The sequence below is a fragment of the Brachyistius frenatus genome, unplaced genomic scaffold, assembly GCF_029030835.1.
Source record: "Brachyistius frenatus isolate BFR_SWC_R1_liver_20210118 unplaced genomic scaffold, ASM2903083v1 Contig_242, whole genome shotgun sequence".
In the NCBI taxonomy this organism is placed as follows: Eukaryota; Metazoa; Chordata; class Actinopteri; family Embiotocidae; genus Brachyistius; species Brachyistius frenatus.
Window position 1 is genome coordinate 257738 of NW_027210841.1, and position 23481 is coordinate 281218.

The following is a 23481-nucleotide window of genomic DNA, read 5'->3' on the forward strand; positions in this document are numbered from 1 at the left end:
CTCTACAGACTGCATCTCGGGATCGGCTGCTCATCTGGTGTTATCCTTCCTCTCGGAGGATCAGAGCTGCCATTAAACACAGAAGCTCCTGGCTGACCTTATCGCACAATCCACCTCAGGAGGTGGAAATTCATCTTTCCTGACAATCCAGTGACGGCACGACTGCATGCATCAAGTCAGCGCTGCCCTGACAGCCGCGCGGCCGGGAGACGATAAAAAAAATAAAAATACGGCAACACCATATCACCCAGATTTTCTGCTTGGACAGCATGCGGGCCCGGGATGTTTTTTGTAGTATGGATAAGGAAAGCGGGACTGGAACCGGTTGGCTGCTTTCCCATCACAGCAGGTTTCATTAAACAAGGCTTAACCCTCACTTCTTATCAATAGAAAGAAAAAGTGAGTCGTTTCATTTCAGGTCTCCTCAGCAAGTAAAAGGAAATCCCCTTTCTGTATACATTTATAGACTCGTAAGGGGAAACTGCAGGTTTGAAAAAAAAAAAAAAAAAGATCTACATTCAACTTGAATGACAAATGAAATGAAGTCTTACAAAAATGACAAATTCCAGCTCGGGGTGCGAGGAAAAGATATCCGGCAGCATGAAGACGGAGGGCCAATTACACTAATCTGACAGAAACAATATGTGCAAACCTCGAGGTGGGGCGGAGGAGGGGGCGATGGGGGGGGGGGGGGGGGTCAGTGCAAAAAGGAGTTTCCTGTGGGCAGGAGATTAAGCAGCGGCGAGAGCACTAACGCAGCGGGATACTTCCACGGCATTCGTCATACGCGGTTCGGCTGCCCGTGACTCTTTGGCTCGAGGCGTTCTGGAAACTAAACGCTGTGAGTCAGAAACTAAAGAAGAGCTTTTTCCTTCGGGTAAAACAACGAACGAGCGAAATAAATAAATAAGAAAACGGACCCGTCAGTTCACGCTTCACAAGGTGAACAGTTGATGGTATTCACACCATCCATTGCTCCCGGGAGAAGTCTGGAGCGGTCGTTGCAACGGAAGGAGTCACTCCTCAAATGTCTGTGAAATAGCATTGAAGGCGGTCCTGCTCTTTCGTTCCCCTTGGGTGGCACGCTGGCAGGACAGTTTTTGGAAGTTACTTCGCTTGAAACCGCAGACAGTTTTAATTGCATATTAAAAGTAAGAAAAAGATAAAAGGATCGGATCAGAGTACGAGGGTGGATCGATAAGTCCCAAAACTTGTGCGGTTCGCACGAACAATGAGCAACACCGTTATGTCCACGGAGCAGGAGGAAGGTACAACTGTAAGTTTGGTAAGTGTCACAAATGTCGTCGCTTGATCAAAATCAGCACCCGAGTTGCGTTTTTGTGAGCGATTTTCTCCTCTGACTAGAGCGTGCGCATCAAATTTTGTTTCAAACTCCGGAAAAATCGGCGAGAGGCCCTCGAAATGCTTCAGGAAGTCTACGGCAATCAAGAAAATACGGTCACTTCCTGCTCCAACCTGCTAGAAACCAGCAAGATGGCGACCAAAATCCGAACTCCAGGCTTCATTGAACGGAAGACGAGGCGCCTCAGGTTAAGGCGGGTTTTTCCTTTCGGCCTTCGTCGGGTCGTCAGCCGTGAATTCGTCCACCACCACGACGGCAGTTTGGTTCTCCGACGAGACGCGAAGACAAAATCGAAGTGCGCTCTCCGCTTACTAAAGCACGGTGGAACTCGGATGTTGATTTCGTTCGATCAAGCGACCAAACTCGCGCTCGCAACAGGAGCAGTCTTGGAATTTATTGATCCACCCTCGTATCGTATCGTATCGAACTTCCCACCCTCGCATCTCTGACTCGTCGTTTTCATCATTTGAACTGAAGCCACGTATCGTATGGAGCTTTGCGATTTCAAAGGACGTGAAGGACCAACAAGACTTTAATACTGACACGTAGCGCTGGTTTCTTTTCACTTCCTTAACTTGATGTTCAAAGCATTTTATCTTACTCGTGAGTTTTATCTTCCCTTGTCTGTTCTCACTGTTTATCGTCTGATTGTTAAAAAAAAAAGGTGATATAAATCAAAAGAAAGTGCATTTCCAGTTTGAATAACAGATGGACAAAAAACAGAGCCAAAGTTAAGTAGATGTTTACAAGCAGAACTCTGTAGAGGATATAGTCGCTCTGTCCTCCAGCAGACTGACCTGTGGTAAGAAGTGGACCCAGTTTGTCCAGTAACCAGAAGGCTTGACTGTTTAAGACCGCCGGCGGTGGGGTTGGTTCCCCCCACCCCCCGTGATACCGGTATCACTTCCACTGTCAGAGTTGCCCTTGGACAAAAAGATGAACAGGCCCTGAAGTCTCCGAGGAGCTGGATGAGCGTGGGAGGGCTTTGTGTATTTATTATTACCGCAGATCTATTACACGTCAGGTTTATTTGCACGGTCTTTAATCACGGTTACAGTCCTGGCTGCATGACACCCGAATCATGGAGCGATAGGAAGGCAGGCTCGAAGTGGAAAATAAAACTGACACTCATTAAAGTGAAAGAAAAAACAAGCTGCTGCAACAACTGCAAAACGAGCACAAAACAAAAAAACAAGCTGCTGCAACAACTGCAAAACGAGCACAAAACAAAAAAACAAGCTTCATCAAAGAGAGGAATCCAACCTTCGAGCAAGGACACTGCAGTCAGGGCTCACAGATAAATAATACCTGTGAACAAGGCAAACGCGCCGGGGGCGGGGGCGGGAGGGGGGGGGAATCACGGTCGGCAAGATACGGGCTCCATATGTTTGAACGCAATTTTTCAGCCGTGAGGACGAGATGACATCGAATCAGCGGGGTTATAATCAGGACGGGAGATAAACTCAGCAACTCCACACTGATCGATGGATACCTGAAGTCTACCGACGATTCGTTGCTTCGTTCTTTTTTTTTAATGCACTTAGAAAAACATTTGTAGTTCTTTCTTTAGCCAACACAAATAGGATTCCTGCTGATTTGCAGCATCAGCTTTTTTTTTTTTTTTTCTTCTTCTTGTCAGAGGTGTTAACTGTAAACTGTGCTTCGCAGAGGCAGCAGGAAGCAAATAGTAAAAATTATGAAATTCATGGTGACAACTGGTTAAAAAAAAAAAATCAAAACAGTCTAACTGACTTTCAACTCATAACATCCTGCGTAATCAGCATTTTGGGACGACTTCTCAGCTCTCGGTGAATGAAACCTCACAGCTGCCAGCGGATATCACCGTACTGACAGAAAGTTTGTGTGTGTGTGTGTGTGTGTGTGTGTGTGTGTGTGTGTGTGTGTGTGTGTGTGTGTGTGTGTGTGTGTGTGTGTGTGTGTGTGTGTGTGTGTGTGTGTGTCACTGCGTCAGAGACGGAAAGGAAACGCAGTCAGAAGTGGATGTGCAACACACACACACACAATTAACACCGCAGCAAGAGGGTCACCTTAAGGGTGAGCGCTAATTAGGGGACTGGTGGGGAAGAACTAATTAGAGTCACTACAAAGCCGGTGCTGCAGTTTGATTGGTGTACAAACGCACCTGGGTTACATGCGACGGGCCCCAGGAGAGCACGGAGACCCTTCAACACCGAGAAATGCAACACAAACAACATTCCCTTAACGCGTGTACTTTCACCCTAGTATGCGGTTCGTCCTGATCTTTACGAACTTCTGGAAAATAATTCAATCATTACTTGGACATCAGGCCGTGAAGGGTCTTATGTTTGTGGGTCCCTGGTTTGATTGACAAGTCGAGGGTGGAGGTGGGTGGAACATATGTCCCTGGTTTCACAGTAACACCACAGACTGTATATAAATGCGTCCAGGTCTGAAAAATGAGGCCGACGCAGGAAGCGCCTTAAGCTGCGATACCACCGAGTGCCAGCTGTGTTTTTGGGGGCGTGTCTGTTTGATTGACAGGCCTGTGGTGCAGTTAGGTCACAGCTATCGGTGGGGCGGGTTTCCAATCAGATCGAGTCAGATTCATGGCTGAGACTGAACCAGAAAACCAAAACCAGGAGCTAAAGGAGGCTAAAAGGTTCAGCAAAGGCGCAGAGTCCAAATTCAGACTCGGCTTCAACACAAAAACAAAATCCACCAGAAGTTCAGCATTCACACGGTTAACCTTTTCTGTGCCCTCAGCTCGGACAAAACTTCTGTCATTTCGCTCGGCTGACTGACCCGACAACGACATAATCCGCTAACATCGTGCAGCAGCTCCTGACACAGTTCCACAACGGTGAAGCATCAGCAAAAAAATCTTTTGCCCTGAAACCCTTTGAAAATGCTCCATTTATGTCTCGAGTGTCATTTATGAGTCGGCTAAGTGTGTGTGGCAGCCGGGCGGTTCAACCTTCAGTGTCGTGTCCATATAATGATATATGCTTAATATGCAGAATAGTATGTGCAGGTCTTGCATTATTATTATTGGCATTTGATGATAGTCTTTTTTCAGAGCAACATTTTTCATATCGATCCCTAAATATTCGTTTATTTAAAGAACCTTGATGTGTACTCAGAGAGACATTTTTCTGCTGAGAAACTATCAAACTTCGGAGATTCTGTTTTTACATTAAACTTAAACATATTTTTCCCATTTTTTTTTTTTACTTTAGTTATTATGCTGGTAGCAATATTCAGAAAAAAATATGACATGATCTAAGCTACTGTGGACACTATTTTCTGCTCAGGCTAGAAGACTTTGGTTATTTGGAGAATTCTTTTCTTTTTTATCTCAGACTTGTAAAGTGTGTGGTCATTTTTCTGTTGTCATTATTTATGAATGTATCTCAGCAACAGTCAAAATTTTGGACTCGATCAAGTTTCTTTTTTTCTTTTTTTTTTTTAATGCCTCTGCGCTCCCACAGCCAGGAGGGAGTAGAACGTTATATCCTCAGGAAAGCCTGGAGGGAATTTCTTCAACAAATGTGGCACAAATGTTCAGGACCACCTACTCAACTGACCCAATTATTATTATTTTTTTCCCCATTGTCACTCGGTAGCTTTGAAATTGTGCTTATTCCTCCTTAAAAAAGGGCATTCTTTAGAAAAGACACTTAGAACGGCATTTGCTTTGCATTCCCCTCCTCCTCTTGTCTGAACCTTGTCCGGCACTCATAAACTGGTGGAACGTGTGTGGGCGTCCACATACTTTTGGCCGTAAGCGTAAGTAGATAGTGTTACAGTTTGTGGTGATTAATTGTGCTGAGGTGTCATCAGTGAAACCCAGTCTGTGTTCAGAGAAGTCAGTGTGGATGATGTTACAGTGACATCTAGTGGCTGAAAACACAAAACTGCACTCAAACAGCCAATTAAAACTGCCAGTGTTCACTTTGGGTATTAATAATAACAATAATAATAATAATAATAATTAAGGTTTAAGGTTTTTAATAGTGTGTATTTTTTTTTTTTTTTTTGCAACTCATCATTAATCATGCAGAGAAAGTTTGTAGTAGGAGGCTTTATTGTATAAAAAAGTTTATTTTCACTATTATTAAGAAGGCCTGTCTCTCTCATTTGTTTCCATGTGCAGCATTTTATTTGTTGTTGTTGCCTTTATTGACCTCCTTATTTCTTTCAACAACAAAAAAGCAAACACTATTCCAAAGCTGAAAAAAATTAACTGATTAATCAGCTGGTTGGTTCCATAACATTTTGGTAACTGGAAAAAAATATTTTAAGTATCTTTTTTTTTTTTTTTTTTTTTAAAGCAAAAAAATACCCAGGATTCTCTTTTCAATATTCGGTAGTTATCTTTGGCTTTGTGACAGTTGTTCAAACAAAAACAAAAAGTTGTTCTCACCATTTTCTGACATTGTTATGTAGTGAATTACGAATTATTAAAGACGATAATTATAATAATAATAGAACAAACTGATAATAAAAGATGAAGGACAGACAGGGTTCAAATTTTTGCGATGGAGGAGCATATTTTCAGACATATTTGCAGTTAATCAAGAGAGATCCATTAAATTAAATCTAAATAATAAAAAAACAAAAACAAATCAGAGAACACTTACTTGTTCTTCATCCTCTTCTTCTCCTCCAGGTGGCGGTGAGTCTCCAGACGAGACTCGGGGGTGAAGGAACACGGCGCCTGCCAGAACTCTCGCTCTCGTTGCTCTTCGTCCTCCCGCTCCCGGCTCTCCTGCAGCTCCTCGTTCTCCTTATTCTCCTCCGACCCCGTACTACGGAGACAAACGAGAATCATTATTGTTATCGTTATTCTCTCTTTACGTCGATCTGTTCGCTCACGCCGCGTTGTCGGCGTACTGGCAGCCGTCGAATCCCGGTTTCCTCCCCTCGTCTCCTTTCTCGTCTCCTCCCGCCTTCCTCTGCGCCTCCTCTCTCTCCTCGGCTCGCCTCCTCAGGTATTCCCGCTCCTGCTCCCCGACCCGCCTCCTCACCCCCTCCAGACCCTGCTGGGCTTGGATCCGCTCCGACCGGCTGATCGCCGTCCCGTCCAGCCACTGAGGAACAAACAGCATGGACTTAAAAAAAAAAAAAAAAAAAAAAAAAAACTGTATACACTGAGGACCAAACACTGATGTCATCTCCCAATATTTTAAAAGACAATCATTTAAAATATAATTAGTTTTAGGTTAGTTGTAACCTTCGTTTCTGTCGATTAAGCTTCTCGTCCTGTCGTAAAAAACCTTGAACTGATGGTGAGTTCAAGGACCAAAAAATTACAACTGAACTAAAAGATGAAAATGCAGAATTGTATTTGTAAATCGTTTTTTCTTTAATCATGCAGGAGGACAAAGAAACACATTGCAACAAAAAAAACCAAATGAAGTTGTATTTCAATGGTAAACGTCCATTTTAACATCAAAACTAACCAGTTTTCATCTGCTGCTCAGTCGCAACTAAAAGTCTTCATTTGGTTGTTTCTAAATAAAATAAGAAAATAGTAAGAAATTAAAGAAAGAATTCCATCTTGAAAAAGAAGAGGCCAAGTTTTCTCACAATCTTCATACTTTGGTTCGACAGAAACCTTCTCATATGTGCACATGAATTGATTTTTAGGATTGAAACTCACTGGTGTGATCTGTAGATTTCACTCAGTTTATTAAAACTGAATTAAAAGCTTTGCTTCTTCCTACAATGACTCTTTAAATGTCTGTGGTGAAAAAAGTTCTATCGACAAACCAAAACTCAAATATATTTAATTTACTAAGAAATAACACATTAAAAAAATGTCTTTGTTTTTGCATTTTCAGAAGCTGCAAATTGCAACATTTTTGGCAGCTTTGCTTTAATAAAAAATAAATAAAAATAATTTATAAATTCTGTGAGGAGTAAAAACTGATCATCGTTTGCGATTTACAAGCCTTCAGACGCAACATTCATCGCATCTGCCGGTTGATAAAATATGTTCAGCATCATTAAGACTGATGTAAATATTGAATTTATTCTTTCATATACGTTTGGACTTCCATCCTACACATCTAAACCCCCCCCAAAAAAAATCCCAGCTGAGGCAGGGTGAAGTTATACCTTGAGCTGAGGCAGAGCGGCCACCACGAACTGCCTGTAGCCCTCGAACTGAGCCGAGGGGTTCCCCACCAGGAAGAGCTCCCCCAGGTGCGGGTTGACCTTCAGGGACTCCACGCTGCTCAGACGACCCACGAAGTTCACCGTCAGATCCAACTTCTGGAGGCTCTCGCAGCCTGAATGCAAAAACACAAACACACCGTGTTTACACATCTACATATTTAGATTTACTTATTTTATTTAATTTGTTTTTGTGTATATAGTTCGTGTGTGTTTATTCATTGCTCTTATTTTTTTTTTCTAAAATAATTCTTTTTAATCTATTGTATTTTTACGTATTTGTAGAGTTTTTCTCATTGCGTGCACCTTTTTTGTGTTTCTATGCTGCCGTGATGACTAAATTTCCCCTACTGTGGGATTAATAAAGTCTACAGGCAAAAAAACATTAATAGTTTAACAATAAACTAAGTAAATTAACCAGCAACTTTTTTTTTTTTTCTAACTGCTGACTCGGGGAGCATTTTGCATTCACACCTCCGAATGTGGTCGGAGCAAAGGACTCCACGTTAATGTGAGTGTGTTGAACAGCCTCCTCAGAGCGTCGTTACTGATTATAACATCACATTTATGACCCAGATTCAGCTCCCATACGTCCACCAACTATTCCACAAAGGAGCGAAAACAAATAAACTAAACTAAAACCTGGAGCTCAGCGTGTTGGAAAAAAAACCCGTCTGGCTGCTCTCAGATCAGCAGCAGCGGAACTTCCTTCTGAAGTAACGACTCTCGTTTACAAAAAAACAAAAACAGGAGGCGCCACTTAGTCGATGGAGTAAAACAAAAAACAACAAACCTACAACAAGTGCAAAATAAAGCAGAAAATTCTTTCAATTAAAACTGACAATGTTCATCGTCTCCGTTCGGTTCGCTCACCTTCCAGGTTTTCGATGACTTCGATGTTGTTCAAGGCCAGATTCAAATACTCCAGCTTCTTCAAGCGGCCGATGTTTTCTGGATGAACAAAAATATGACGAAACGAATTAGAAAGCACATGAAAGTTCTTTGTAAGACACCGAGCTCGGCGATTAACGTGATTTTATTTATGGCAAAACTTGGATGTCTAAAAACTGGGTAGTCCAGCTTTAATCTTGATATCAAGAATTTTTTATTTTGTTTTTAAAGATCTGTACATCACCAGTCTTTCTTTACAGCAGACACGTCCAAATGTCCGGCCCGGGTGCCCGGTCACGGCCCCAAAATCAGATTTTATACGGGCCGCGGTTTATGTCTTAAAATGTATTATTTCAAATCTGATCAAATCTGGTACCTCTTTGAAAAAAAAGTTTGGACGCCCCTTGGTTTTATAACCACACCGAGCCACGTCTCACCGATCCTGGGGATGAGGTTGTTCTGCAGGTAGAGGATCTTCAGCTCTCGGCACCACCTGTCGATGTGTTCGATCCTCTCGATGTCCTGCTGATGCAGGGAAACTTCCTCCAGGGAGAAGATCTCGCACTCGTTGTGCTCGGCGCGCCCGCGGACCATTTCCTCCGTGACTGGACGGACGAAGAGACATTAGTGCTGATTAGACGAGAAGGATTTGATAAATAGTATATATATATATATATATATATATATTGAGTGGATACTGTGTGTCTAAATGAGTAGTTTTCCAACAAAAAAAAAAAAGTGTGTTTAACTGAGTTTATCATGCCCTGCTCCGTAACTTGGGAAACGGTTTAAAAACTTCATGATTGTCATCAAACTTTATATTATCAGACGATTTCCTCCAGTTTTAAAGAGGTTAATCGACTCCGGGACAAAAATAGATCCTGTAATTTTTTTTAATTTTTTTTTTAATCAGCTCTTATATAATTAAGTTTTGTTGGAGCAAAGGAATAATTGCACAAATAAGAAACTGCCGTATTTTGTTTTAGAGATTATAACCATCGTAAACACTTATGTCTCATCTGTTTTACCTGGTTTTGTAAATTCAAGCTTCAAAGGCTATTTCCTACATTCCTACACGTAACTGCAATGTCAATATATTTAAAAATGTCTTCCTTTTAAATAATGTTATGTTGTTAATGTAGTGTGACAGGTGCAACACAAATAACCTTCTTTTACCTTTTAACTATAAAACAAAAGAAAATGAAGTGAGTACGTAGCATTATGGTAATATCGTGGTAGTGACGTCACTGCCAAGACGCCACTTTGCTAAATTAATTATCACAGGTGTCAGTGTTTCTTTTAACCAGCCAAAATTCAACTAACATAGATTTACGATGATATAACAAAGTTACTCAACAAGCTAAAAAAATAAAATAAATAATAATAAACACCTCGTTTATCAACTATTAGCTCCGGCAGGTACCCGCCATCCACAGCTGACATCGGGGTCGCTGAGCTAACAGTGAAATTACATGACCGTCGATATAAAAGAAAAACAGCCAGTCGTTAAAAAAACAACAACAAAAAAACACACATCATTGTTCTAAATATCTCTCTAGAATCCTCAAAGCCTCTTCCAGCCATCGGGCAGCAAATTATCCCCATTTCTTCAAGAATAAAACGACACTTTAAACTCGTTTCACCTCTTAAATTGCGAATCAAAACAAAGATGGCGGACTTTGCCGGCTGCTACCAGGATGGAAAACTGAGGGGGGGGTGAAGGGGGAGGAAGGGTGAGGAAGGGAGGGGGGGGAGACCCTTTTTAATCAGTCAGTGGACGGATTTTTTTTTTTTTTTTTTCAGGTGGTCAGAAAAGGATTCCTTAAATACATTCAGAACAAAGGTGAGTGTTGTAAAACGACCTTCTATGTTTTTTTTTCCCCCCCAAACATCACCGGTTAATTAACGTCCATAAAATTCAATGGTTTGTTCCGTGAGTCCCAATTACCTTAAAAACAACCACGAGCACCAAACAGCTGCTCTGTGGGCTCCTAGCGGCTCCAACGAGCTTCACATTTATGGACAGTCGATGATACTTGTGAATTATGTTAACAGTAGAAATATAGAGAGGGTTTGTTTTTAGTTTTTTTTAGTTTTTCAGGTATAGTTTTTAACTTACTGTAAACCATCTTCTCCTCTGTTGTCAGCCGTTGCTGTGGAAACCGACCTGGTGCTGCGTTCTCGTGCTGTTGGAAAAATCCTACAAAGCAGGCTTGTTCCGTTTAATGAATTACACACGGTGACTGTTTTTACAGGCTAACGCTACTGTTTATTTATTGTTTTATTATATAAGACTAAGCAGCATATACAGGTACAGGGTAAAGCGATAAAAAAATGACAAAGAAAATAGAGGTAGTAAAAAAAAAAATTAAATATAACAAATGTAAAAATGCACATTATATACAAATATAAATATATTAATATTACATTAAACTGAACAACAGTGCAACGGTGTTTGTAATGTGAATAATTTGCACGTTTTCTGGAATGTCTGTTGCTTTGTGATGTTGCTTTATTCTAAAACGAAACGGTGACAGTTAGCGTTTACGAGGCAGACTTGAACGCAACACCTCATCCAATCTGAATCTTTTATTTTGAAAGCGGTATCACGGAAGTTGGCAAACGGCACGCTGAAGAGGAGACAGCCGACCCTAACTCGTAACAACAACGGCCGAGCGCAGCATCCACCAGCTCCTCCCGGTCGGTCAACCGACTGCTCGGGGCTTTTTTTTTTTTTTTTAAATAAGAGTCGGGGGCTGTCTTCCCTCTTCCTCCTGAACGCGCAAAGTGTTTTTTTATTTATTTTTTTTATGTTAATTTTATTTTATTTTTATTTATTTTTTTTTTAATTTTGGGGGAGAGAGAGTTGTCGTCGTTTCACGTCCGTCCTCCGGGATGACGAGCTACAAGGCGTTTCACTCTCAGCTGACGTCCATCATGGAGGCGCTGACCAGAGCGGCGGTGGCAGAGATCAGCGAGCTGGTGGACGACAGCTACGCCGTGCTGCGGCTGGAGATCTCCCGCAGCCACGAGGAGAACGACACGCTGAGGAGGAAGCTGGAGCTCATCGAGTCCCTCGTCGCGCGGGGCTACCGGACGAACGCGGCGATGTTGGACTGCGGCGCGCCGGTGGTGGAGGACGGAGGGTGCCGCGGCGGGGGGCTGGCGGATTTCACTATCGGTGAGTACCGGGGCGAGGAGGGGGTGAAAGTGGGGGGGGGAGGGGGGAGAAGGGGGAAGTCAACCTGTCAGACCGTCATTTCACACGTCAGTGACACCGATGATGGTGGCGGGATGTGGGCTTTGCGTAAATGGACTCCGAGGCTCATGTACCATACTCCCTTTACAAAACTGCTCATAAAAGGTTTCCTTTTCTATTATGGAAGACTTGATCCAGAAGATTCAGGAAAAAAAAACAAAACACAGCATGAGGACACTCAATTCTGTTTGTGTGACATTAAGCAACGGAAAAGAACTAAAATGTAAAAAAAAAAAAAAAAATGAACCGAGTTCTGCTGCGTATTTCCCCAACAAACAAAAAAACAACAACACAACAACAGATGTTGACACTTAAAGCCGCTGAGAAGTGATGAGGCGAGTGAAGCCCTTTGTGATCACGAATCGAAGGTCTCCTGGTCCACCGTTACCTACAATTCCTGTGTTTTTGTTGTTGTTGTTGTTGTTGTTTTTGCTTCCCAGAACGCGTCTCGCAGGCCGGGTTGTGCACCGAGCAGCCGAAAGCCTCGAACCTCAGGAGATCCGGACGGGTTCCCGTGTTGGAGGCGACCACGGATGCGACTCCTGCAAAAAGAGAGGTGAGAGCACCAGCGACGGTGATCTCGTTATTTCAAATCGACACCAGACGATGTTGGAACACCTTAACTTTCATTTAATACACCTGAGAAAAAGTGTATTTTAATTTTAATTTACATCTCGTAGTGCAGTTGTTGTTTTTTTAAACGGTAAAAAAGAAATAAAGAACATCAGCTTTTTTTTTTTTCTAAGTTTGTTACTAGTTAATGTGATCCTGTGAAAAGTTTACAAAAAAGTTGGAACAAACTTTTAGGTTGTAATCTTGCAACTGTGTGAGTTTAGAGCAGAAACGTCACACCGTGAGTGAGTGTAAAATAAACAGTAAATTGTAATCGAAACATCTGTAATTATAAAGTTCAAATGCAGTTATATGCAAAAGGTTTGTGCACTTTTTGCAACATTTTTGTTGTAAATTGACCTCAAGGCAGAAAAGAGGCAGAAAAATTTTCCTTTTTTTTTTTATGTCAAACAGAAAAAAAACAGGATAATTAAAGGATTATTCTGCTCTACCTCCCAAAAAAAAACATTTAAAGAAATGCTCTTTTTTTTATTTGTATTATGATTGTTTGCTTTAGCAGTTGTTTTTGCGTCTCCAGGACTTAAATGAAATCGCAGCTGTTTGTTTCTCAGGATTCTTCGACGGTCGCCGCAGACGAGGAGGAAAGTCACGATGTCGTTTTGATAAAAGAGGAGACGGCGAAATACGGCGAGAATGACGACCTCGGCGCGGACAAGCTGCTGCTGAACGAGGACGGTAAGAGAACCGTGACGCCGAGTTTACTCTCAGACGTTCACGGCAAACAAAAAAGAGCCGTTAATCGGGCTGAGATGAAACACGAGCACCGATGATCGCAAAGCAGGACCGCGAGAGGGGAGAAGATCGGCTGGAGCCTTAAAGCTGCGATACCACCGAGGGCCACTAGGGGTCGGCTCCAAAAAAGGCTCCATGGACTCCCATTTCAACTTTTCTCTTGAAATGCAAAGTTAATAAAAAAAATTGTCCACAAGTCATTTATGGTGTCATTCACTAAAGTCACTGATTCTTATTTGTTATCTGGCAGTCCGTCTGAAAATAATCCTGTAAATTCGTTATTAGGCCTCAAAAAGCGGTATGTTTGAGAGGGGCGGGCGTGTCTGTTTGATTGACAGGCCTGGTCAGGTTTCAGCTACAGATGGGCGGGGCTTGGCGTCCTCAGGGTCCCAATCTGACGAGAGTCAAATTCACCGCTTTCTCCTCCCCCCGCTCGTCCAAATATGGTCACGTCACATCCGTCGATATTAAAAGAAAGATGTTTTAAGATCAGCTGTTTCTTCTCTTTTTTTCATGGCGGACTGAGTTTTTATTTGGGAACATTTTGACAGTTTCTTTGTTTTGTTCAATAAAAACTGAGCTTTCTTCTTTGCTGCTGATTGAATCTCTCTTGATCGGTTTGTTTGAAGGGACGGAGGCGCTGCCGTCAGACACAGACGATAGTGACGAGGGCCCGTCCGGGATGAGGCTCTCCGCCTCAGCCGGCGCAAACGTGCGACCGTGGGACCAGAACAGTACCGGGCCGTCGGAGCAACTCGAGCACCACGACTCCCGCAGTCTACCGGGCTCTCCGGGGCCCGCGGGGGGCGGCGGCGCCGAGAGCAGTTCCTCGGACGTGGTGTTCGATTTGGCCTCGGAGTCGAACTGCGCAGCTCCGTCGTCCGCCGCGGCCCGCGCGAGGAAGCCTTTCCTCCTCGGGTCGGGAGGGAGTCCGGCCTCGCTGCCCGGCACCTCGGAGCTGAAGCGAGGCGCGTCCCTTATCGGCTCCCTCCCCTACGACACGGACCTGGACCTGTGCTCCTCGTGGGTCAACCAGGGCCTCCTGAGCGCGGCGGCGCCCGTCGACCGCCAGCCGTACCCGAAGCCGGTCTGCCGGCCGCCGCTCCTGGACTCGGCGTCGGACCGGAACGCCGCCGGCTTCCCCCCGTCGCTGGCCCTCGGCGGATCCCGGCTGGACCCCCTGGAGCTCAACCGGTACTGCCGGGACAGGCGCTTCGTCTGCAGCTACTGCGGCAAGTGCTTCACGTCGTCGCGCAGCCTGGAGACGCACGTGCGCGTCCACACGGGCGAGCGGCCGTACAGCTGCGCCCAGTGCGGCAAGCGCTTCACGCAGTCGGGTCACCTGAAGACGCACCAGAGCGTCCACACCGGAGAGCGGCCGTTCGCCTGCGAGCAGTGCGGCAAGCGATTCGCCGGGAAGCAGAACCTGAGGATCCACCAGCAGAAACACCACCTGGCCGAACACCCGCTGCCTCCTCTTTAGCCGTGACACCGATCCGAACTACCGACGGACCGGGACCTCGCTGCTCCTACTAGTGACTGAACTGCTCATTTTAAATAGATTTTTATTTTATAGTCGAAATGCCTTTTAAAGAGATTTTGATAGCTCGGACTATTGTACCTTTCGACGGGCCTTACTCCCTTTTTTTTTTTTTCGTTTTGTTTTTAAACCATCTGAACTGCCTTGGTGTGGAAACTGAACGGAACCACGACCCGATCCAGATCAATTCTTACCTCAGAAAGAACGTGGAGCCGTTTTCTTTTTTTTTTCTTTTTTTTTTTGGGGGGGGGGGTTTGCGTCCGCTTCGAATACTTTCAGGATCGTGGTGCCTGATGAAAAGAGTTTCCTTATAACACCTGTAAGAAGCATGTGAATGTTATATCAGTTGGTGTGTATTTGGAAATAAAGTGTGCAATCTTCGATGATGGTGGACGGCGTGCTTGTTGTCGCGGACTCACCGAAAAGATTTGCTGCGGTCTTCACGCCTGAATGAACACGTGACTTCATCTCCATCTGTCACGGCAGCAGGTTGTTGTTTTTTTTTAATCAATGAGAATCGGTAAAGGTGCACTTCATTCAGTTCAGTGTTTTATTAAGTAAATATTGAAAAATTTAAGTCAAAACTTTGCGGTTAAAAGGTCAAAATTCAAACTTCCCATTTCACAATTTGAGGAAACATCAACTTCCTGTGTCAGGGCGGGACGTCACACTTTGCCGCATCGCCACGGCGAATATTACCATAGAGATGTGTTCGGGGCCGGACCGTTATCATATGTGTAATGTTTGGAGACGGTCAGTCCAGAGACATAAGATTTACAGCCTTTTGTAGTTTCGTGGCGAGACGTTAAAAGTGGCAACCGTCGACGAAAACAAATTATTTTAACAAACTTTAATCTTCGGTGCTCGGGCCCTAATAATAATTTTTCAAAAAAACAATAGGGCTTTTGCACCATTCGGTGCTCGGGCCCTTAAATAGACTTAAAACCATGAGAAATCGAAATTATGAGGTAAAAAAAAATTACATTAAAAACAAAAAAACAACTCATTTTTAAGGAGAAAAAAATTTGAAGTAAAAAAAAGTAGGAATTGTGAGAACCGCCAAATTACAAGTTTGTGTTCCCTGTTTGTTTCAACAACAATAGGCTCTTATTTTGAAATCAGCCGATCTTAGTTTGAAATCATCGGCAAAATGATGAACAAACAAGTCAAAAATAGACTCAAAATCATGACAAAATCTAAATTGAGTTCAAAGAAAATTACATGAAAAATAAACTAAATTTTAAGGAGGAAAAAAATGTCAGTAAAATAAGTAAGAATTGTGAGAACCGCCGAATTACGAGTTTGCGTTCCTGTTTGTCTCAACAACAACAACAACAACAATAAGCTCTTATTTTGAAATCAGCAGCGTTGCTCCGGAAGTGAAGTCAAAAGGAAGCAGAAACAACATTCGTCCTCTTTGTAATCATCGACGGTCGAAAGTCCAAAAACCGGCTCGGTCTTCCGCCTTTGCCCTTCACCCTGCTGTTTCAGAGCCGTTGAGAAGGGTGTTCTGGTCCGGCTCGGGATCCCTCGCTCTCCCCCCTCCTCCCCCTCACCCCTCCCACCCCATCTCGAGAGGCAGGATGGCGGTCATAAACAGCAAAGTGCTTCACGAGCAGCTGTCCATCATCATGGGCGCTCTGACCAAAGCGGCGGTGGCGGAGATCTGCGAGCTGGTGGACGAAGGCTACGCGGTGCTGCAGATGGAGATCACCCGCAGCCACGAGGAGAACGAGGACCTGCGGAAGAAGCTGCACCTCATAGAGTCCATCGTGGTCCGCGGCAGCAGCGGCGGCGACGGCGGAGGTGGAGGAGGTGGAGGAGGAAGAGGAGGAGGAGGGGTGGCGGCACCACCGGCGGACGCGAAGGGTGCACCGCAACCGGAGTCACCGCGGCAGCGGCAGCGGCAGCAGCGGGACGGTGACGAAGGAGAACCGCCGCCGCCGCCGCCGCTGCAGCCGGACGGGACGAAGAGGAAGCTGCGGTGGTGGTGGGGGAGGAGGAGGTAGGTAAACAAACAAACAAACAAACAAACAAAACAAACACGCCACATTCCCGGAGCTTTAAATATCAGCTCAGTTTCAGACCTGAAACGATTATTCGGTTAATTATTGGTTTGTTTGACAGGTACTAACAAAAAAAAGAATAACTATAAAGTGAACGGAAGTTAAATTACAGCAGTTTAGTCCAATTTAAGAATCAAATAATTTTTTGTATTCTTTTTAAGGAACGCCTGCAACTATTATTTTAATTACCTAATAATTTGCCAATATTTTGTCCATAAAATAATCAGTTAGATAAATTATTTGCAGCTACGTTGATATTCAACAAATAAAGTTTTGAGAGCTTTGGTGAGATACATGAAGAAAGTATTTAGTTTTCCCAAGATTTAAAATTCAAAAAAGGTCAAAAGATAAAATATAAAAATTGGTCGTCATTATTATGATAATTATTATAGAAATAAATTAAATGACTGTTTATTCTCATATTACTTTTTGCCTTTTTTTGGGGGGACTTTTAACTTCAGCTGATAAACACGAATCAGCGAATCCTTCCACACTTTTCTACGATCGCTTGAACGACACATTAAATATTGTATTTTCAGACCAGGAGAGGTTGCGGTCATGTTTTTTTTTAATCCAATATAATCTCCAGATTAGAAGTTAATCATCTCCTTGTCGCCTTGACATTTTTGATGCCAAGATAAACCGTGAGGATATTTATTTTCGTCTCGGGCGTAAAGATGTTTTTCTCGCGTTAATTATCTCGGAAAACCAAACGGCACTTTTCAGAGATGACGTGATAATTAACTGCAGATTTATTTTGAGCTAACTGGGGACCACAAGTTTCTTCACTGACGCTCTGGTGCTATTCAAATCAAATGATATTCAAAATCAGCTGTTGCAAATGAATCCACTTGCAGACATCCCTGTTTTGTTTTGTTTTCCCAGACGTTGTACCGTGATTAAATTATCTGTTTTTACGGATATGAAATCGATTATCTCTCGTGTGCAAACGCGGAAGTTAACTTTCATCTGTAAATGTTTCACATGAAATGTGAAATTAAATGATGTTATTGCAAATGTTTCTTGCAGTTTCCAGACGTGGTGTTGATCAAAGACGAAGACTCGGACAGCGACGACACCTTCGACGAGGGAACTAATCTCCGTCCTCTGGGTTGGTGGATTTCCTCCAAAGATTTCAGAATTTCAAAAACAGCGATTTGTGTTTATTGTCTTTTATCTTGCTCATAAAAACTTAAAGCAAAAATACTCCATATTTAATAAAGAATTTAAAACAGCCGGAAAAGGTTCGAGAAACGATCGTCTGAAATTGATTTACTTCGTTCGCTCGTCGGAGTGAATATTTTCCAGACGTTTTGTTTCTTGTCGTGGAAAACTTCTATGTTTTGAAAGTATACGTTATTTTTTTTATTTTTTTCGTCTGGCTTGGGAGGTGATTGACGGCCTTTTCTTTCAGATATCAACGTGTCTGTTGACGGAGGCGCGGCCGCAGCCCGAGAAAGCGCGGCGTCGATTCGCGTCGGCCGGCGGACGAAAAAACGCTGGCGGGAAACCGAAGCGTCCGAGGAGTCGTCCGCGGGGCAAGTCGCGGTTAAGACGACCAAACTGACCCCGGCGGGGACGCCGAAGAAGACGACGACGACGCCCGTCTACAGTCTGGACTCTCCGCGCAGCGAGCCGGGCTGCTCCGGCCAGCTCGGCGACGAGCCGGAGAAGGAGGCCGGCCGGTCGGCGTGTTCCTCCTACTCCTCTCAGATGGACCCGGACGTCCACCTGGTCCAGGAGTGCGCGCTGGTTCCTCTGAGCTCCAGCAGGCAGATGTACTTCGGCGGCGCTCTTGTCGAGTCTCCGTCGCACCGGGCGGAACTGGATCTGAGCGTCGACCCGGCGTGGACCAAGCAGCCGAAAGCCCAGATGAGCTTCGCCCAGTACCACCCCGACGAAAACCTGGACGGCGACGCCTTCGGGCTGAAGCTGATCAGCGTGTCGGGCTCCATCCCGTCGGACTGCCAGCTGTCGGAAAGCGGCGACCCGGCGTTCGAGTACAGCGACGACGGCATCATGAACTTCGCCGTCTACCGGGACCAGCACGGCCGACCGCAGCTCTGCAACGGGCAGCCGGGCGGCGGCGGCGGCGGCGGCGGCCGAGAGAAGCGCTACGTGTGCTCGATCTGCAGCAAGACGTACGCCACCACGCAGAACCTGGAGGTCCACATGCGGATCCACACGGGCGAGAGGCCGTTCAGCTGCGACCAGTGCGGCAAGAAGTTCACGCAGTCGGCGCATCTGAAGTCGCACCTGAGCGTGCACTCCGGCGAGCGGCCGTACACCTGCACGCTCTGCTCCAGGAGCTTCATCGTCAAGTACAGCCTCAAGTTGCACCTGAAGAAGTGTCACCCGGACTTCTGAACGGGGAAAAAAAAAAAACGTTTTTAAAACGTTCTGTAAATATCCGGGTTTCCACCAAGAAGAAAAAAAAATTAAAAAAATAAAGGTTTCGCGTGGCAACTCGAGCCACAAGATTACGGGAAGAAAAAAATAAAACAACAACGGGTTTTTAAAGTTCGATTAGAGCTTCTTAACAACAACCAAATGTCTCTGATGTCATGTCGCTATTTTATAACAAATGTTTTTAAGGGTTGTGTAGGATACGGTTTGTTCACGTGTGATTTGTTTTGCTCAATAAAACAACTTCAGAGATAGTTTTGTACCATTTGTTTCCTGTTTCGGGTTCAGATTTGTTTTCGTCAGGATTAAAAATCACGACACACGACGTGCAATTCGAATTCCAAGAATTGATGTCGGATTTGCACGAGTGGTTTCTATGCGATGGATTAAAACAGTTCATTATCGCAATTAAAGGGTGCGTTTTCGGCCCGTGATAGTCGATTCGAGCCCGGAGCGGATCGAGATGGAGAGTTCTTGCCCAAAGTGAAGCCGTTTTAAGATCTTTTAGAAATTAAACTGGTTTAAGAAGTAAAACAACTTCAGAGGGACTCAAAATAACTACAAAAAGATGCAAATGACAACAAATTTGTACAGAACATCCAATAAAGATGCTCCAAAATGTAGAAAAATGCCCTGAAAAAATACTAATAAAATATAATTTGCAACAATATTGATTCGCGATTTTAAAAAAAAAGGGATTTTATCATTTGATTGAGAAAGTAAATGGCAATGTTTGGTTTTGTACAAAAAGAGAAAACGACACATTTTGTGCTGTAAAATAAATAAATAAAATACTTTAATGCTCCAAATGTGTTTGGTGTTTCGGCTCCGGCTAAAAACAACATTTAAACTTGAGGAAATAATTTCAGGGGCTTTAATTTTGAAAACGCTGCGCGATGAGATTCTGCACATGCGCGGTCTCGGTCGTTTCTCACTCGTCTTCCTGGTCGCATCACTTCCTGGTTCGTCTCGGCACTTGTAAACACAGGTGGTGGCGGCACTCAGGTAAACAAAGCGGGGCGCGTGCGTTTCTCTGTTGTTGTTGTTGTTTGTTTGTTTGTTTTTTGCTCGCTGACTCCCGCGCGCCGGGGTTTTCCGGGACTGTTCTTGTTCCCTCCCCAGCAAAATAGAGAGAAAGACGCGCGCGGAAGGACTGCGACGATGTCCCCGGCCGCTGGCTTCCACGCGCAGCTCGCCTCCATTATGGAGGCGCTGGCTAACACGGCGGTGGCGGAGATCTGCGAGCTCGTGGACGGCGGCTACTCGCTGCTGCAGCTGGAGATCTCTCGGAGCCGCAAAGAGAACGAGGTGCTGCGGAGGAAACTGCGGTTCATGGAGCTCCGGGCGGCCCGGGCGAGCGCCCTGAGAGCCGCCGCCGCCGCCGCTGGTGGCTGCGGCGGCGGCGCGCTGCTGTACGCGAGCGGTCGCGCGCGAGCTCAGCTGCTCGCGGGCAACGAGCTGAGGAGGACAGCGACAGGTAACCGTTAAAAAAATAAAAAATAAATATAAAACATATATTCTAAATTTATCGACAGTAATTAAAAAAAAAAAAAAAAACTAATAATTTTTTTTTTTTTTTTTTTTTTTTTTAAACGTCAGGATGTGGTGCGTTCACTTGACATCTGGAAAACGGAGTACTCGGCGCTTTGCTCAAAATAGGGGCGACACAAATAAGACGTTGAAAAAAAAACTTTAGGAGCTTTAATTACTCTCAAATTTAAAAGCAACAGGCTGAAAACAGTTTTAGATTACGTTAATAAAGTGCCACAAAATGTAGAAAGATGGGCGAAAGAATGAAAATAACCCCCAAGTTTAAAGCCAAAAGGGTAAAATACTTGTTTTAAACTTGTTTTGTTGATCAATAATTACTCTTTGATTAATTTAAACCTAAATCAGTTGCTACCTTTATTATTTTCTCGTGATTAGGGGTTGATTATCTCGTTATTTCGAGATAGCCTAATTAACAATGATTTCTAAACAACATGATTTAAAAAAAAATAAATGCAAGCTCTACTGTTCTTTATACTGGTCAAAGATCGATTAAATGGGCGATTGTTTTTTTTGTCAGCTATTACTAAGTAATATTTCACAGGTATCTGTATAAAACATGCAGTGGTAATCCAAGGCAGAGGATAGAAGTCAATAAATTAAATCAGACGTACCCGGCTTCATATAGCAACTAACACTGGCTGCAGATCTTTAAAACGCATCGTCTCTTCCAGGTGACGTGGTGCTGTCCAGACCGTCCAATCAGGTGACACCGCGGTGCAGGGACCCCGCCGCGCCTTCGGAGTCGGCACCGGAAACCACGCAGGTGACGGTGAGTGGAGGACGAAGACGTCCGCGACGTCGCGGTTTCCGACTTCATCACTCCCAAGTTAACAAAAAAAAACAAATTCTCTCCGCTCTTGTTCGCAGCCGGCCGCAGGCGAGACGACCGTCATGATCAAAGTGGAGGACGACGACGGGTCCTGGTCCCAGTCTGAGCAGGAGAGTGAGTACAGTGTAACTCTCAGGACCCCCGAGACCCTTAAAACCCTCCATCACGTTGAGGCGGTTGATTCTCGAAAGGACTCGACAGAAAGCCGTTCGGAAAAATGTCAACATTATCTTTATGGACAAAAAAAAAATGCTTTCGGTTTGATTTTATTCTGGTGGAGTTGAATTAAAATGTGAGCACATTTCCAAATGTGTTTGTGAAAAAGGGTTTTGAGATTCTGCTTTTTCTTTCTCTCCAGAACATTTCTGTCAAGTTGTTGAAGGCCAGCTGACGGATCAATCGTCGCCCCCGACGATCAAACAGGAAGCGGCGGACGACGGCGGCGGCGTCTCGTCTCGGCCGTGGACGAGCGGGGAAGCCGGCTCCCCCCGCGCGTCCGACCCGGAGACGCCCAGCGCCGGCCAGGGGCCCGAAACCGGCGGTTACGACCGTCTGATGTTTGAGCCGCCGCAGCTCCAACACGGCTCCCTCGTTACCCAGAATCCTCTTGGTGCGGACCGCGGCGGCTCGTCCTCGTCGACGACTGCGTCGGACTCGGGCGGCGGCGGCGGCGGCGGCGGCGGCGGCGGCTTCCCTTTCACCCTCACGGAGGCGAGCCTGTTGTCGGCAGAGCGCCAGCAGCCTGCAGGTTTCCACAACAGCCAGCAGAGGGCGCTGCTGCCGCCGCCGCCCGCGGAGGAGCGGCGGCTCCCGGAGAGGAAGGAGCCGGCGGGAAGACCGGGCGCCCTCATCCGGAGGGACGGGTGGGGACAGCAGGAGGACGAGGACGGCGGGAGGCCGTTCGCCTGCAACTACTGCGGGAAATCGCTGGCCTGCCTCAAGAACCTGAAGACCCACATGAGGGTCCACACGGGCGAGAAGCCGTTCGTCTGCGCGCTCTGCGGCAAGCGCTTCTCCGACTCCAGCAACCTGAAGCGCCACCAGAGCGTCCACACGGGCGAGAAGCGCTACGGCTGCGTCCACTGCGGCAAGCGCTTCGCCCAGTCGGGCTCGCTGAAGGTGCACATGAGCGTCCACACCGACTGCAAGCAGTTCAGGTGCTCGTACTGCGGCAAGACGTTCATATCGGGCAGCCACCTGCGGCGGCACGTCAGCATCCACGGAGGGGAGAGACGGTTCGGAGACCCGCCGCAGTGAGAGACGGCCCGGGGGCGGAGCTTCGGGCCCGGGGGCGGAGCTTCGGGCCCGGACGACGTCCGACGGGATCGCGGAAAAAAAACAAACTGAAAACGCATCGACACGTCGGCTCAAATACGGTCACGGGACACTTTGTAAAAAAAAACGTGTATTATGTACATTGGAACAACAACAACAAAAAACATCTCAATAATCTCAAATTATTTTATATATAAAAACAAGAATTTTTCATCAAACTGGTCAGTCTGGAAACTGGAAAACTTTAATGTAGTTTGACACAAAAAAAAAAAGCTGTTTTGGTTTTTTTGTTTTCAGAAGATTTTTAAAGATTCCTTTTTGTCTTCCTCTCAAAAAAAACAATCTCAAACTTAATCTGCGGCAGAAGACCACGACTGTCTCAAGATCGCTCACTTCGCGCGTGAAATTCGACACCGGGCGGTGTCGTCTCAAAAATGACCGGAAATAACTGTAACATTTGAATGCATCACCTGCAGACATATCAGCCGGCTTTGTTTGTTTATTTTACCGGAAATGTTTTTGTTGTTAAGCCCTCTGTCTCACTGTATTGATGCCTTCTATCCGACAACGGTATAATGATACTTAGTGAAAAATAATAGCTTTCGTGTACGACTTTTAATTCACGCGATTTGAGACTCAACCTGAGAGATGTGGGTTCGAAAGGTCAAAAGTTCAGATTTTTCTTTTGTTTGAATTCCTTTTGAATAAATGTTGATTATTTTTGTCACAATTTCACCCAAACAATAAAACGTGAATTTTTTTTTTTTTTTTTTAAGA

The 23481-nt window shown here is 45.0% G+C and overlaps 2 protein-coding genes across 2 annotated transcripts in view; one reads left to right on the forward strand and one right to left on the reverse strand.

Annotated features, from left to right (window-relative positions):
• dnaaf11 (dynein axonemal assembly factor 11) overlaps window positions 1–9881 on the reverse strand; it is a 31120-nt gene extending 21239 nt beyond the window's left edge. Inside the window, exons 1-6 of the mRNA XM_069720477.1 lie at window positions 9805–9881; window positions 8851–9018; window positions 8396–8473; window positions 7466–7638; window positions 6239–6435; window positions 5986–6153 (exon numbers count right to left, since the gene is read on the reverse strand). Coding sequence (XP_069576578.1) covers window positions 5986–6153; window positions 6239–6435; window positions 7466–7638; window positions 8396–8473; window positions 8851–9018; window positions 9805–9856 — 836 coding nt within the window. The 5' untranslated portion in view covers window positions 9857–9881. The remainder of the gene's footprint in view (window positions 1–5985; window positions 6154–6238; window positions 6436–7465; window positions 7639–8395; window positions 8474–8850; window positions 9019–9804) is intronic.
• A 1292-nt stretch (window positions 9882–11173) lies between these two features.
• Window positions 11174–22910, forward strand: LOC138633930 (zinc finger protein 91-like). Its single transcript, XM_069720469.1, has 12 exons — window positions 11174–11594; window positions 12113–12228; window positions 12857–12980; window positions 13667–14507; window positions 16082–16582; window positions 17529–17538; window positions 17673–17754; window positions 18058–19008; window positions 19951–20526; window positions 21272–21369; window positions 21468–21543; window positions 21788–22910. Exons 1-12 carry the CDS (start codon window positions 11309–11311, stop codon window positions 22684–22686), a joined length of 4560 nt encoding a protein of 1519 aa, XP_069576570.1. The 5' UTR covers window positions 11174–11308; the 3' UTR covers window positions 22687–22910.
• Window positions 22911–23481: the final 571 nt, after the last annotated feature.